Source organism: Apteryx mantelli, chromosome 4 (genome assembly GCF_036417845.1).
Source record: "Apteryx mantelli isolate bAptMan1 chromosome 4, bAptMan1.hap1, whole genome shotgun sequence".
Taxonomy (NCBI): domain Eukaryota; kingdom Metazoa; phylum Chordata; class Aves; order Apterygiformes; family Apterygidae; genus Apteryx; species Apteryx mantelli.
In genome coordinates, this window is record NC_089981.1 from 52,012,436 (window position 1) to 52,028,892 (window position 16,457).

Below are 16,457 nucleotides of genomic sequence, written 5' to 3' on the forward strand. Positions count from 1 at the left end.
GGAAACAGGATGGCTGCAGCAGTAGTTATGGATTCGGAAAATAAGAAGTAGTAAGGAATGTATGTCACATTCTGAAGCATAATGAAATCACAGGTATTTAACACAGGAAGGACTTAGTGGCTCATCCAGACAATTTTCTTGTCAGCAAAGATCTCGCTTTGATTATGGAATTTTTGCCACGGTCCTGCCTGAATATGACACGGAAGCATTGAAGAAAACAGGAGATCGCTCCTACTGGTACCCCAACTGCATTAGCAGCAGTGGAGGGCAGAATGTGCCCAAGGCAGGCAGAGCAGTGATTCTTTCACATCCCTCTCTGATCTTTTCAACATCTTAATCCCAAGGCACAGCAGCAGTGAGCAGTCCGTGTGTTTCAAGGGGAAAAAAAACCCAGGGTGATGTCAAGGTGTGATGTCAGTATTTTTCACTGTATCCCAGAGGTGGAAGTATAGGTGAGGCTTGAAAAAATAGGGAATATGTGTTGTCTGCGGCTAAGATGGAAAACTGGGAATCAAAGGCCCGAGTTCTCTTGCCACATTGCCTGTGTGATTTCAAGCAAAGCACTTACAACTTTCTTAGACTCATTATCCCTGTCTTTAAACTGTATTTAGTACTAACTTCACAGGGCTGAGAAGAAGGGGATTAAGCTTTAATTCATTAATGTTTGTGAAACATTTTAGAACTTGGACGGAAATTTCCCAGGTTGTGAAGAGAGCATTAAAAAGCTTATCTCCCTCTCTGACTGCAAATGTTCCTGTAATACGAGAGAAACAAGCTAAACACTGCTTGCGTTTCAGTGTTTATAATAACAAAAAAAGCACTCTCTTTCCTCCATCTTCCCCTCTCTCCTTCCATATTTTTTAAAAAAAGAGAAGCAGCAATGAGAAGTTTTAGTCTAAACAGAGTGCAGTTGCTCCCTGGAAACTTGAATGTGTCTCCATGGAATTTTCCCTGCCTTCAGCCTTTTGTACATCTGAAAGGTCCTGGAACCAGGCATGTGACTATAAGAGCAAAAAACACTTCTGTGTCTGAGTGCTCTACCAAATATTTACAAGATAGCCAGATAAAATGGCTACAAGTAAGTTCAGCAGAGTTTGCCTGAGCGGACAGTAGTGCAACACTGTCAAGAAGAAAAGCTATCCCTTAGTTAAAACAAAATTAAATTTAAATTTAAAAAAGGTCTCTTCAGAGCACAAATTTGGTAACACTGGAACTGGAGAATTCCTCTTCCCCAAGGTGAAATTTATTAGCATTTAAAGGTAGCTTACTGAAATGGAGTATTTTGCTTGCGAGGGTAACTTTCTTGCTCCTCTCATGTGAACTTTTTTTCACAAGAGAGAGTGAAAAACCATGTGTGCAGGCATGTAAGTAGACAGTTGCTGAGCAGTCTTCTCCATGCCCTCCTGTTTGATGGCTGGGAGTGAAGGGAGATCCGTTTCCACATCCCCTCAAATCCTCAGTCTCTCACACCATCACTGTAAGGGTATGCAGTAATTTTTTAACAGCAGCCATGTGCCCCCAGGAACTCTCTCTTCATTGCACCAAGACTGCCTAACAAACAGCAGATGGCAACCTGTTCTCCTCACTACCACACATGGCCCCATTGGACCTGATCTCCTTGATGGGTTAACTAGTTACTTTAGCATTATTCTGGACATCTCATATTTCTGTACAGGATTCTCTGCTTTTTAAGGGGTTGCTAGCAAGGCTGTCACTGTGATTGCAGAGCACAGAATCAGTCTCCTGAGCTGATGGCGACCTTGCCTTGGCAGTCAGTACTAACAGAAGAGACGGCGGTCATTTATGTATGTGAAGATGAAGATTTGTGCACAACTGCACCTGGCTTGCAGCATAGCCAGTGGTACCTTCAGTGGCCTTGAGCAAGTCACACATTCTCTAAGTCTGTAAGGTGAGTAAATAGTTCTGTGGTTTCGAGTCATGATGCGACTACTTAAGTGCTTTGAAGAAGGAGGGAGCTAAGCAGCTGTAATACATACCAATCTTCCCACCATATGGATTACTACTTGTTCCCTTTAATTCTGCATTGTCAGACCCCTGCTAATTTTAGCAACTCTGTTACATAGCGGGCTCTGATTATTTTAAAGAGAGTTACAGGAGTAAGCACCCACTGAACTGTTGCTTCTTAATTAAGCTAGTACGTGGATTTATTATTTTTCTTAAAAAGCAGACATGAACATTTCACTATGTTATGGACCATGGACACTGAGAGCTCTGTTTGACAGTACATTACAAGAAAGACATGGCCTTACCGGAGCGAGTCCAGGGAAGGGCCACAAAGATGATGAAGGGACAGGAGCATCTCTCATAGGAGGAGAGGCTGAGAGAGCTGGGACTATTCAGCCTGGAGAAGAGAAGGCTCAGGGAGATCTTATCAATGTGTATAAATTTCTGATGGGAGGGCGTAAAGAAGATGGAGCCAGGCTCTTCTCAGTGGTACCCAGTGACAGGACAAGAGGCAATGGGCACAAACTGAAACACAAGAAGTTCCCTCTGAACATAGGAAAACACTTCAGGTGATCAAACACAGGAGCAGGTTGCCCAGAGAGGTCGTGGAGTCTCCATCCTTGGAGATATTCAGGAGCTGTTTGGATATGGTCCTGGGCAACGTGCTCTAGCTGATCCTCCTAGAGCAGGAGGGTTGGACTGGACGATCTCCAGAGGTCCCTTACAACCCCAACTATTCTGTGATTTTGTGATAGTCAGTTCCTCCAGATGGGGGAGGTGACAGGACATGAATTAAGAAGGCATGAGTTGCCTACACTTTTCCTTTACTAACTTATGTGTCAGTTCAGAAGCTATTATTAGTATGTCTCTTAAACTAACCTGAACACAATTCAGAATTTTCATAATTCCTGAGTTTAATATGGCCCCTCATGTACAGAGAACAACACTTACTTTCAAAGTACCTGTAATGAGACAAAAGAAGAACACCCACTAACTGCTTCACTGGATTTTTGAAAAAACAGTGTTGTCATTCATTCATTCATTTCTTAGTCCAGACTGCATTTGTCTTTCTATAGATTGGATGCATTGCTAGGAGTCTCATCAGTAGTTCTGGGTAAAGCAGCATCAGGTAAAAGATCTTTTAAGGCAGTGTTCCTCACTTTTATGTTCTGCAGGGCAGGATTGGTTCCTTCCCAGGTTAAATTTGTTTGATCCTTTCCATCTGAAACACACAATAAAGACAGAAACTTCAATGGCAATGTGTAAGAATGAAATCACAAAGTTACCATTTCCTCCAGTGAACTGCTGGTTGGAAACCACATTAATCCATAAAGCAAACGAATCCATAAGCTAATTTCACAGACTAGCTGAAAATGGATTTAATTGTATGTAACAATCCTCTTTCTACTGCCTGCCTGACTGTCCTTGTTACCAATGCCCAAATTCTCATTCACATTCACCTGGCTATCAAAGTTTCTGATGCTACTCTAGTGCTCTGCACCCAAACCTTACAACAACCCAGGCTCCTCTATTGTCCTTTGGCAGAGCTCTCCAAAGCCCAGTGCATCCTTGCTGAGGACCTTTGCACCACCATAGGTTCCTAATTAAGCTGTTCTTTTGATAGTCAGTGTCTATGGATAGAGAATGGGATACGCAAGAGGAATGTCATTTTCTACGTCAGCTTATTTTCTACAGTCAAAGCACATTTCCTGGAGTTAAACAGAGCACAGCTTACACCAATATATTTTCCAACTTTTAGCAAATTTCCTTGGATTCAGAGCAAATATTACTGCTCCATCCTATATCCTTTCCTAATACCGAGGCTGAGAGCAGAGCCTGTCTCCCAGCCACTAAGAGCTGCTCCACATTCTACTCTTGGTCCCATGTCAGTGCCAGGCTGAAAAGCGCTCTGAGATGAAGTTTACTGTGTAAATACAGGATATTATTGTGTTTAGAGACATTATGTAACAAATAGACTGTTGTTTGTGGGAGAAGATATTAAAATACAAAATGAAAGTGTCCTTTCATGTCTTCCTGTTCTACCTGCAAGCTGATGGAAAGAACACAAACTGAAGCAACATGCACCAGTTATCAGGACCAAAATATCCAAGATAATAGTCAGATCATGTCCTCCTGTTTGCTGCTATTAACTCCATTGCACGGTGCCACAGTGCTATTCAAATATGTACTTCTCCTCTTATGATTTCTACAGCTGGTCTATCAAGACAACCTCCACTGCAGCACAGAAAGAGCACAGCTCTCTCAAGGACCCTGCAGATCAGATGCTTCAACGCAGGGCCAATTCCTACTGTTCTGTATCAAAGCTTTGAAGCAAGTCAATAAAGCTGAAAGGAGGAGGCTGAAAGGCAAGGTATTCCACTGCAAGAGGCCATGACATTATTAATATTAACGGAGGCGATAATGTAGAAGAGTCACATGGATGTGTGTCAGGTAAAGAAGGTGGTTTTCTTTATGGCTTACACAGGTTGTCAAGGTAAGTAAGTTGTGTCTGTGTCCTCCTCTCTATCTCTGTTTGTTAACTCAGTGAAGACCAACTACACTAGAAAAGAGTCGCTAGTATAGCTGTCCTGGTCTAACTATAATGACAAAGATAATAAGCCTAGTGCAGATAGAACAAAAACTACTTTTCCCAATACACCTTTGACAAATTCCTCAAGTGAAATATGCTATACTGACCAAAGCACCTTTAAGACTATTTAAAATAATTTTGGTATCTATCTACTGTAGAACTTCTACAACATTATTAAAAATTATACCCTTAAACAACTTCACTATAAGTTTAATATAGAGCTGGTTTGCCCAGAAAATGTCCAGAAAATCCTGTCTGTGAATTTACAGTGAGAGCCTGAGGAATCAGTGCAATTGTCTATACTCTGTCTAGCTTTGGAAGAGAGCTGGCTGTAAATGTATCAGAAAATTTTTTTTTCAGTAGAAAGCTAAGAAAGGGAGAAGGTGAGCAAATTCTTTTCAAAGCAAAAGCTCTTAGCTAGCCTTTGGGAGCTTTATATTCTTCTCTTATTAAAAAGAAAGAAAGAAAAAAAAAAGACAGGTCAGACCCCCCCCCCAAAATAAGAAAACAATGGGGAAAATAACTTTTTTTTTTTAACTGGATAAACCCTCTCAGCAATTGGTTTAAAATGATCATCTATTTGTAAAAAGAAAGGGAACAGAAAATACCATGTGTCTTGAAGAATATTTAGGCATTCAGCAATGATGATGTACTAGTCTTAAATATTATCCTTCTCTGTTAGTGCATTAAAGATAATGTAAAAGATTTTTATAATTTCATTTTAGCCAACTATATTCTGGGCCTGAGATAATCCAGGAAAGATGCATTTTTAATATGCTATCTCTTTTTTGCTCATTTGTTTGTTCCTGTTAAACCCTGATGTTTAAAAAAATCACAGGAATCTTGGAAGCATGTTTAACAACACTGCTTTTTGAACATCATCCCTCAGGAATTCTGGGTCCAATGGATTCAGATTTTGTAAAGCAGCTGATCATAGGTTTCATCTATGGGATACTATAGCTTTTTTCTAGACTTCAGTAAGGTCCATTTCCCCCAAATAGGGTTTGTACAGGAAGCCTAGTTGCAAGTTTAGTCAAAGTATGATATGATCCATCCATAATCACAAATTATAAAAAAGCCTGACATAGCTTTTTAGCACTGTTTTTCTAGAATAGTTGCTAGTTATTAATAGGTATTAAACAATTCCAGTTGATTTTATGTGGAACATATCCTTACATGAAGTAGGCTGATGCTACATGAAACTGCCTACATTTCTACACAAGCTCTGATTCAATCCTTTTTATTTTCTCTGAGTGATTCAACTGGTGGAACTGGCCTAAATGATTATAGGCAAGCACATGTAACCCTTTAACAGGGCTAGAAGCAACTGCAGAGTTATTTGTAGTGCACGTATGCAAAACAACTTCAGTTTAAGATAGTCTGGGAGAAGTTTGAGGGGGATTTCCCTGCTTTATGTAATCTAATGTTGCCTCTTAGCTTCCTCTATTCACATGGCCAGGAGGCATAAGCATGACACCGCTGGTAATTTCTCAAACTCTGAAAGCAAAGACAATGTGCTCAGTGACCTACAACAATATCGCAGCTTTCGGTAAATCCTCAAACTCTGGGTCAGTGATATCTGGAATAAAGGAGGCCTGAAGGAGATGTGGAGGGAAATAACTCAAAAAGTTAATGGCTTAACTCACTAACTGGCATACTTCAAAAGAGGTGGGCAGCCAAGAAGATCTATGTGCTAGCCCTCAGATATGTGTGTGGCCTACCCAAATCCCTAATTTTATGTTTTTCACTCCATGCAGAGCACTGCATCTCTCACAGGATCAGTGCTATCCCCAGCGCCCCAGCTCCAAGAACCCCCTACCAGACCGCCAGTCACGCTGCCCTGTCAGTGCAGGCAAGGAAGAAAACTCTTCTTATTCATGGGCTAAGTCAGATCTAGTCCCATTAAAAATACTCATTGAAATGACAGGCTGGACAGGCAGAAGCTTTAAGGCATGTCCTCCTCAGGTAGGAAAAACACTCTGGTTGTTGGCAGCTCACCAAGAGCTCTGTGCTGTGAAGACCAGACTGCTTCTGATACCCAGGCAAGCTTGTTTAATGCTAGGCTGAGTATCTATCTCTACACAGTATATTGTGCTGAACAAATTGCAAATTTAGTGTCCCAAACAGGAAGATTTATAATTCAGTAACTATCCAGATTCTGAGAAACATGCTTACCGAAACTACAGCTAAGGGAAATACAGCAGGTGAAGTAAGCATGGTGGCACTGATGAGGAAGGAAATCCCTCTGCAGTGTACTGATAAGAGTATGCTTGATATATACTGTATTCAATTTGGACAATCTGCTACCAGGAAAACATAGACTAGCTGAAGGAAATTCAGCTCGGAGGCCCTGAGGACTGAATCAGTCTGTTAAAATGCTTTGTTGGTTTTATTTATCACTATTTAATTAGGGTGCTTAACCAACACATTGGAAAGATGGTAACTTTGTTAAATATTCAACAGGCTGACCTTTCAGTTACAATATGACAATTCTGAATAAAGCTCATGGTAAGCTTGTCCTAGGTATTCCAACAAAGCCAAAGGGAATTGGACTGGACAAAAAAAAGGGAGTAAGGCACTATTGAGGAGAGCTAGTTAAAATTCCAGGTTTTGCCACTGTCTTGTTGAATGATCCTAGGCAAGTTGTTTCCTGTCCTATGCTTCAGTTTTCCCATCTGTAAAAAGAGTACAATGATATTGACCATCTTTGCAGATCACTTTGAGATGAACAGATAGAAAAGCAGTAATACATTATTAATTACTTTTATGATTATTTCTGAGGAAGAAAAAGCAAAGAGAAGAAGCCATGAATCTTTCAGGTTTTCTTGATCCTTATAAAAAATAAAAAGCACTACATAACGTGACTGTCACACAAAGAAATTCTTCGTGAGTCACCTTTAAGAAGAAATAGGGGGAGCATAATTAAAAAAAAGTTAAAAGCAGGCAGACACTCAGGAAAACACTCCAGATGGTGAAATGAGTTAGGCTGCAGAACAGACTCCCACAGGAAGCGGTGAAACCCCCATTGTTTGAAACATTTGAAACTGAATTCTTCAAAGCATTAGTACATACAATACAAGGAACCATCCTGCGCTGCCTCAAAAAGGTGGCAGCATTGCGATGATCTGTGAGAGATAGATACACTATCTTTCTATAATTTTAAGAGAATTCTTGCTGCTCTGACTACAAGGAGCTGTAGACTCTCCTTTTATCAATATAACAGCTGAGGAACATCTATTGAGGAGCTAACAACACGGTGTTTTTGCAGGAGATGGACTCAGTAACCCTTAACAAGTTTTTTCTATGCTTACTTCTTAGATCCTGACTTTATATGTCCAAGAGGGAAAATAAAGCCCCCTATTCTCTGTCTCATGATTCCTGTATGCGTCCTTCAGACTATTTATTTCATATATTACAGTCTAATGAAAAACTGGGTGGCTTGATTTTTACAAGCAGTGGTTTGCAGAAGAAATACCATGGTTTTAATAGGAACCAAATGAGAGATCATTACGTAAACAGCATTATGAGACACAGAACTGATGCTGAAATGTTAAATGCTCTAGGTCAAACTCACCAAAATGGGAACTGGCAGTTGCTTGCTGGAATGTTAGGGTTTCACCACTCTCGGATACTACTGCAAACGTTTCCCGCAGTTGCTAACGCTAGTTCAGCTCCTCTAGAGGTAGCTGTGAAGGGAGTCTGACTACTTCTGTTGTTACTCGCACTTACAATCTTAAGACTTTCTCTGAGATCCAAATTCAGAGCTTTGGGCCAATTTTATTGATACAATTTGGTTACTGGTTGGAGCAGGTAGAGGGAAGAAAATTTTTTAAAAGGAGCCTGGAATTAAGAGTTTTACTACCTTCATTTCCTCTTGGTCTCATACCTGCTGGTGTACTAAAAAAGAGGTGAGTTGATTCAGATGACATATGTGCTCTAGTGACCCTTAATTCTCTTTGGCTCTGTCTTCTCTCACAGGCTCCCTGCCTTCAATACTTTCATTTTCATAGTGACCAGCAATAAAAAGGCCCAAAAATGTCAGGTACCAAATCTTTCCTACCTGCAGGGTGGGGAGGGATAAAGAAAGGGAGATAAAGAGACTCCCTGGGGGCAGGATGAGCTTGGAGTGCTCATGATTATCTTTTACCTATTGAGGCAAGAATGCTGGCCTCAGCAAGACCTCTGGTTGCTGCGCTACACAGCGCCATGCACTTCACCTGCTGCTTGTGCACGTGGAGGCTGGCACTGCCTGCACACTACAGTTGGCCCTGGCCAGAAATGCAGCAGTTTCCTCAGGAATGAATCATGAACAAAAACCAAACAAGAACTACTTAAGAAGTTTCTCCCTCCTCCTCAATGTCCTGTCCAGTATCATATTCCTGACAGTTTATTCTTCAGGAATTTAGTCATCTAAGGTTTCAATGACTCATGTGATGGACCTTCTACCCATTTCCTGGAAAGAGTCCTATGCAGTCCAATAGTTCTCACTACCATTTTCCCTGAGCTTCTCATTCTGTCTGCATTCTCATATATTTCAGCTTTCCTCCATTTTGGGGGCAGGGGGAGGAAGGCAGAAAAATCATGAGTGCACCCAAATTTGCAGTGTTACAGGAAACTGAAATGGTGAAAGAAACACCATGAAAACAAAGATGGGCACTGAATCACAGAGTCTCTTTTGGAAGTCACTGACTCTTGGACTGACAAGCTGGTTAGAAGAAAAGAATCTGCTGTAGAAAGAACTGTGTGGTAGAATAAGGTCATGAATTTACCAGGGCTGTACCCTATAAAATGAAGAGGAAAAAGATTTGAAGGCTCTCATACATCATTGCATGGGTGGGTGTGACTCAGTCTGGGCAAACGCCACTGATGACAAGTACCCTGTCACACACTACTGAATGAATTGGGCTGGACAGGAACCAAAGTAACCATTTTACATACTTGGGCCAATCTGAAAGACACTTCTGTGCACAAAACAACTGCTTCCTTTCCTGATTAGAAAAAAACTTGAAATGCTGCTCACAGACAGCTTGAAGGATACTTTAGAAAACTCCGACCTAAGTGGGGCTGTGCAGTGCCTACAGCAGATGGCTGACTGGACATCAGTGATGTCCAGACCATATCTGCTAGCACACACACATATGCTACCAGTACATATTTATGGTATAATTAAAACAGGGCTCAAGCTTTGTTCTAAAAATATTCAGAAATGCATCCAAGCGTGAGCACCTCAACGTAATTACAAAAGTGTGAAACAACTCAGATACAATGCAAGTGCATGCTTATAGACCTATACCTTATACTGGTAAATGAGCAGATTAAGCTCCACTGGCTTGCAGTAGGTCTAGTTAAGGAATCTGCAGATCTGTCTGATGTAGACGTGCAGCATTCTTATAGGGTGATTTCCATGCTCAGTTATAGCAGTAAAAGTGTCCTGTATACTGATACACACACACACATACATGTATATATATGTATGTGTGTGTGTGTGTGTGTGTATATATATACACACACACACACACACACACACACACACACACACACACAGAGGCTTGTGATGCATATTAGTATATATACGGACATGCAGCACCAGCCTGCTCCCTTTAAAGGGATATAGTGTCAGGTCAAAGCGAGCTCGACATTCTTCTTATTAAAAAAAAATAAACTTTTACAAGCCCTGATTCCAACAGAAATGTTTCCATGATTTATTTTAAGAAGGGAACATTCCCCTGCAGTGCTCACCGCAACCCAAACATTGCAGTGCTGTGCAAGAGCATGAGAACCAGAGAGGAAACTGAAGAATCTATTTTCACTGTTCCAGCACAGAAATACAAAAAGTAAACAAACAGCAAAAGCAGTGGCAAATAAATTTGATTTCTGTGTTGATTGCACTGTTATCCGTAATATAGATAAGGAGAACAGACTTGAAGCACGTGTACTTTTCTAGTGATTTCTGTAAGACGTGACTGAGTGTGGGATGGGGACTCATGGGAGCCATTTACACTATAAGAAAGGGATTTATTGCTCTTTCTTTGATCTTTCCTGCTGCTCACACCTTGCCTTACACACTTCAGAAACGGAAGAGCAGACAAGAGGAAATCACCTCACTGTTTTCAAAACTAGAAAATAATTTGAAGATGGAGCAAGCCATCCAGGAAACAAATCCCCCATTTGTGGGAGAGTTTTCAAACTCTTTTGAAAGCAATGGGAAGATTCGTTCTTCTAAGTACCTGGAGCCTTCTATTCTACAGAAAGGGGAGCCTGCCTTCAGCTCTACTGCTTGTTTTTTTAGCTCAAGCTTGCAAAAAGAAGCAAGCACCAACAGAAGAAAAAAGACATATGGAGAAAGAAAGAGAACAAGCAAGGGAGCAAATACTTTCCTGACATAACAACTGGCTTCTGTTATGAATGAATATGGCTGTGACAAATGCACACACATGTGCATACATACATGCGTATCCCCACCCCCCCCCCCCCCAGTTTCTCAGTCTATCTGAAGGATGGATGTAGTGTACAGCAAGACAGATGATAGTGTACAGAGGCGAGGAGAGAGAATGAAAAAAATTAAGTAAGTGAAGCCTATCTGAAAGGGATTGTAAAGATTGGTCTACTGGCAGATTAGTGATTGCACCAGAAAGTTTTTGGAAGCAGTAAACAAGAAATGGTTAAGTAAAAGCAGGTGGAGCACGCTGACTGCAGGAACAAAGCAGGAAATAGCTGAGCGTCTGAATGGATGCAAAAAAATGCTCCCCTGCTCAGCCCTTGGGCAGGCGCAAAATGCCCACTCCTCCTTCTCTCCCTCCTCTTCCACTACCCTTATCTCTCCAAGTCACAAAATCTTGCAGTCTGCAAACACCTTTTGCTGGAGTAATCTGCTTTCCTTGAACTGCAGAAGCAGCCCTGGCAGAGCTGGAAGGTACTGCCCAGAAGGCAAAAGTAAAGGGGTCTCACCTACTGCACAGAGGATGAGTCAGAGGCACCCAGTGAGTGCCAGGGGCTTCACATGCGAGCAGCCAGAACAGTCTCTGGATACTGCCCCAGGTGCTGTGGTTCCAAATGTATTTAGCATAATAATGACTTAGAGAAACACACTTCTGTGGTCCTTTTCATTCTAGGGGGCTCCCAAAGCACGTTAGCTATAGGAATCATTATCGCTCACTACTGAAACACAGCCCCCTCTGGGGCAGAACACAGCAGCTGTTTAATAGCTCACAGAAACATCACACAAGCAGATGGAAAAGAAAGTGAAAAGTGTAAGAAGAGTTCTTTCTGCTCTCCTTCGAACCCTTCCTTTCCCTCCTCTTTGTCCACAGCTCCTCATGCCAATTCCAGATAATTCCAGATGTGTGTCTTTCCCACCAGGATCTGAAGACCTCAGAGACTTGACTCAGGAGACTGGGGATCTGCTTGCCAAGGAAATGCCTTCTGGTGCTCTCAGCCCCAAGGGGTCAAGCTCCTGCTGCCACACTCTCACCCCTTGCTATGCTGCCAGACATGCTGCTGGATGGAGGGCAGAAGTGTTGGTAAGGAACAATTCTGGTTTCTTCCAGATGAGGATCAAGTACAGTACTAATGTAAAGTTGTTTAACATAGATAAGACATGCCCTCCAAGTACGCTAAACAATCACATTAAAGCCCAGAGGAATGTTAAGAAGGGAGCATATACATAAATTTGAATAATTTTGACCTTGTCTACATTTACAGTATTAGACAGTAAAGCTGTGTTGGCAAACTCTACTCTCAGATATTTCTGTCCTCCTATCCTAGATTTAAAGTAAAAAAAAAAATCTGTTTCTCCTTACACTTGTATGCTGAGCAAAAGAAACACTGGTGGCAGACAAGCTTTTATGGTGTTACAACTGCATAAACAAGAAGTTTTTTCAGGTAGAGAATTCTTGCAAAGAAATCATGCTCTTTTTTGACATTATTATTTTGGTTTAACTTTGATGCAGGGATTAGATGTTATTGGGTGTTCAAATTTACTCTGCGTTTTCTACATTCATCTCTTAAAACAGTTAATACATACAGCCAAAAACCTTTTAAGTTCAAACTCTTAAAATCCCAGTCTGGACAAGGCCTTTGGGAGCAAGGTTCAAATTTATCCTGCCCAATCTCCAGCAAGAAAAACAGAATTATATACTTCTCCTCAGGCTACATCTTCTCCAGGGGTTTCCTGAGAACAGCAGTCACCAGACTGTCAGCCTGGCACCTTTCATCACAGCTCCCCACAAGAGGAGGGAAAGGAGTACTCCCGTTGCAGGAGTCAGTGCGGCACCTTCTGCAAGCACTGCCACATTCATTTAAGAAGCCGTGGAATATAAGTGTACCCAGTGGATGTGTCCCATCAACTTTATCTGGATGGCAGGACAGTTTCTGGGACTTAAACCTTGGCATTGAGCTTTGAGGAAAAATAGGCCATGAATCATATAAATCTAGGAAACTAAGAGAAAGTAACCGAAATGAGCAGAACAGAAGTAAGCAGGCTGTCTCTTCCCTGTCCCTTTCAGTTTCTGCTTCCCTGCACCCTTGCCCACATTTTTTTTACACTTAAGTTGTCGAGAAAAACGACAGGAATGAGGTTCCCAGTATAATCACAGTTTGCTGAGAAAATCACAGCCTGCAGCAGTAATTCCTTTAGAACTGGAGACAGATGCTGCTGAGGTCTAATCACAGTTTTCCCACTAACCAGGCCCTGAGTCTAATCTGTCATCAGCTGAGAGGCCACTGACTCCCGGTGCACATGCAAAGTGGAGCTGCTCTGTTCGCTCCCCTCCCTTCCTCAGACCCAGCAGTGCCCGAGGGCTGGTGGGTTTCCATTCATTCCTTACCTTCAGCGACAGCAACACTGCAACTTCAAGGCATTGCTTATCTCTCCTCTGTGCCTGGTATCACAGCCACTCAAAGCCTCGCTGGAAAGGGCTCAAGTGGTTGTTTTCTACCTACAATGCTGTTTAGAGCAGCAGTGACTGCAGTTCAAAAATATAGTTTAAGCTGAGATAAGTTGAAGAAGAGGCTTAATGAGAATGACCTTTAGCTAACTCCTCCTTCCAATACATATTACATTTTCTGCTTAGTAAGAGGACAAGGCTGCACTCAGTGATTGATAATATAACTCTGTATGTAAACAACAGCAACAAAAAAATTGAAAGGAGAGGATGAGCACAGAAATAGGAAGAAGAGGGAAAAGCACAAATGATTATATTGAAAAAAAGAGCTACAAGAGAGCACTCATATATAGGAGAGACTGAACAAAATTTCTCCTTTATGTTACACATAGTTGCCATCAAATGTTTTGTATCTGACGTTCAAAGAACATAGAGCCAGATCTTTGCACTTCACTACACTGGTGAAAAAAGCTCTAAAAATAGTGGACCTAACCAGCTCAGGATTGCCCCTGGGCAGGAAAGAATCACCATGGTATGGAATTAAAATCTTTTAATAGGATTCTGGTCATAAAAGGAACCTGGCTTAAGTAGTCTATTTATTTCAAACCCTTGTTACTGTAGGACCAGTGAACCAGTGAGAACTAGGAAGGTCCCTAAGCTGGTACCCACCTTACACATCTGTGTAGTTAACAGGAGCCACAAAGTAGCAGGGGAAATGCCACTTGGGAGGCACAAACTAAACAGTTGTGTATTGCTGGAGTAGCTGGTAAGAAAGGGATAAGGGAAAAGAGTCACACATCTGGTGTGAGGCAAACGCATATTAAAACAGTTGACTTTCTATAGCAGCCCATGGCCAATTCAATTTCTTAGTGTTCAGCTCTTTTTCTGGGCACAAATGATGACACTCACCAGATCTCCACAGTAAAGGGCTATATGGTAGCTTCTCAGCCCCTGACAGACACAGGGAGAACAGAAAGCAGAGCACGATGTCTCAAAGAGGGGGAAGGAGTGACTCATACAGGAAGAAAAACAAAGCAAAGATGAACTAGAGCATAAGAAAAGAGGTAGACTGTTGGCTGTAAATCAACTTTTCTTGCACTCAGAAGGGTGGGTATTAGAGTGAGAGGAGTTGTACTTGACAGTAATGGAAGTCCAAGGAAGTTTGATTAAGATTAAATGTCAGTCAGACGCCAACCCAGAAAAGAGGCTTTAAGGTGAAAATCAAAGACAGGAAGCGACTAAGTAGATCAGAAGTTGTGGGTAGTGAGTTGGACAGATTAAGTGAGACTTGGAGCAACTAAGTTAGCTCTGCTAACGAGAAGTGATAACACTTATAATGTCACCAAGTTTTAACAAATCTGACTCTGAAATCACCTTCCAGGCACTGATAGCAAATCAGGGATTGTTGAGTTCTAACACTATCCACATACGAGCAGATACTGTTTGTGTTTTAACAAGAGATTGGTTTTACAGTCACTTTTTGACCCTGCCAAGCTTCCTGTAAATAGTACACTGTTTTGTCTGAACAGGATTTCTTCGTAAGGACCTAGGAAAAAAGAACTGACTAATAGAAACTGTGAGACTCCAAGAAGGGCAGTTACTGCAGATTGAGGAGACAGATGCAAGGTAGAAACTCCTTTCCACTCCTAAATTCAATAAGGCTTTGATTCAACAGTTTGGTTCACATCCAGGACAGCCGGAAGAGAACAGTCACCTTGTATTTTTGTACCTGATGAGAAAACCCCAGATTGTATGTGTGCATTGGGACAGTTCAATGTGTGTCCATCCCAACTTCAAAGAGGCTTTCAACGGTCTTTCAGCTGTAGGGTTTGAGGAAGGGTGAGAACTGCTAAAGCTAGCCCCATCCTCATTAAATCGTTGCCCTCTCTGGAGCAAGCATGCAAGCGGAGAGAATAGAAGATATGCATGAGCAACTGAGCATCTGTGATCTCATGACCTTTGACTGTTGTATTACGGGAAATGTATTCTTCGGTTGCTATGCTTTTCTAATTCATTTGTACTTTCCTTCAGTGACTCCCTTGTATTTTCTTTGGTGCTCCTGTGTAATGGTTTCAAGGAACCACAGATATCTCCAAGTTAAGCATGCATACAATAGCTTTAATTAAATATTTGCAAGTATCCCTCAGTAATGCAAGGGAAAGGGAAAGCAAACAGTCTTGGACTCTCTTATACCTATCCCTTCTGAGCCCTTCCATGAGTGAAGGCATCAGCAGTGCTGCCCCTTAAATCCATTTCTAACCTATTGTGAAATGAAGGCCACTGGGGACCTGCTGCTCTGCATGTAAGCACTTCAGACACGCCACTCCCAGTAAAAGAGCTACAGTTCACCTGTGGAAGGTCTGATGCTGAAATCTTTTAGGCTAGGACAAAACAAATAAAAAATAAAAATAAATTAGGGTGAGCATTTTCTACTCCACTTATAAAAATTAGAGAATAAGGACAAAAATATCCTTACCCATTTTTTGAAATGCAGCCAGAAGATGTTGTAGGTAGGGCAGCATAAAAGCAAAGGTTTTGATTTTCTTTTTTTTCTTTACCAAGTTTCTATAGTTTCTACCCATGATCTTGGAGTTAATTTTTGACTTGTTTCCAATCCATCCATAGTATTATACCATTATTCAAGGCCCCTGCTCTTAAATTTTCTAGTATGTTACTTTTATTCTCTTCATAAAAAAATCTTAAATTTTTATTCCCTCTTCCCTTTATCTCTCCTTCCTTCCTGTTATCTTTGACTGCAATATCCTGAATCTTTTTCTAGACAGATTTCTTGCTTCCTTCCTCAAAGTATTAATGCATCTTCAGAATTCTGCTGTCTACCTTTTAAAATTTCTACTTTTTGTTTATTACTCTTCATCTCAGTTTCAGGTTCAATATTCTGAATTTAATTTTTTCTGTTCTCTATGCCATCATTGGCACAATCTCAGTCTTGTTCTTGTTCTCCCCCACTCCCTGCCCCCTGTGATGAGTTATCTATTTATTATTCTCTCAAATGGGGATGT

At 41.3% G+C, this 16,457-nt stretch overlaps 1 protein-coding gene across 19 annotated transcripts in view; it reads right to left on the reverse strand.

Annotated features, from left to right (window-relative positions):
• RAD51B (RAD51 paralog B) overlaps window positions 1-16,457 on the reverse strand; it is a 453,279-nt gene that overhangs the window by 31,153 nt on the left and 405,669 nt on the right. For 11 of the 19 annotated variants that reach the window (XM_067296566.1, XM_067296562.1, XM_067296565.1 and 8 more), the window contains one exon: window positions 3,126-3,187. In XM_067296566.1, coding sequence (XP_067152667.1) covers window positions 3,126-3,187 — 62 coding nt within the window. Of the gene's footprint in view, window positions 1-3,114; window positions 3,213-16,457 lie in introns of those variants that run through there. The other 8 variants (XM_067296572.1, XM_067296574.1, XM_067296573.1 and 5 more) reach the window with 2 other exon arrangements.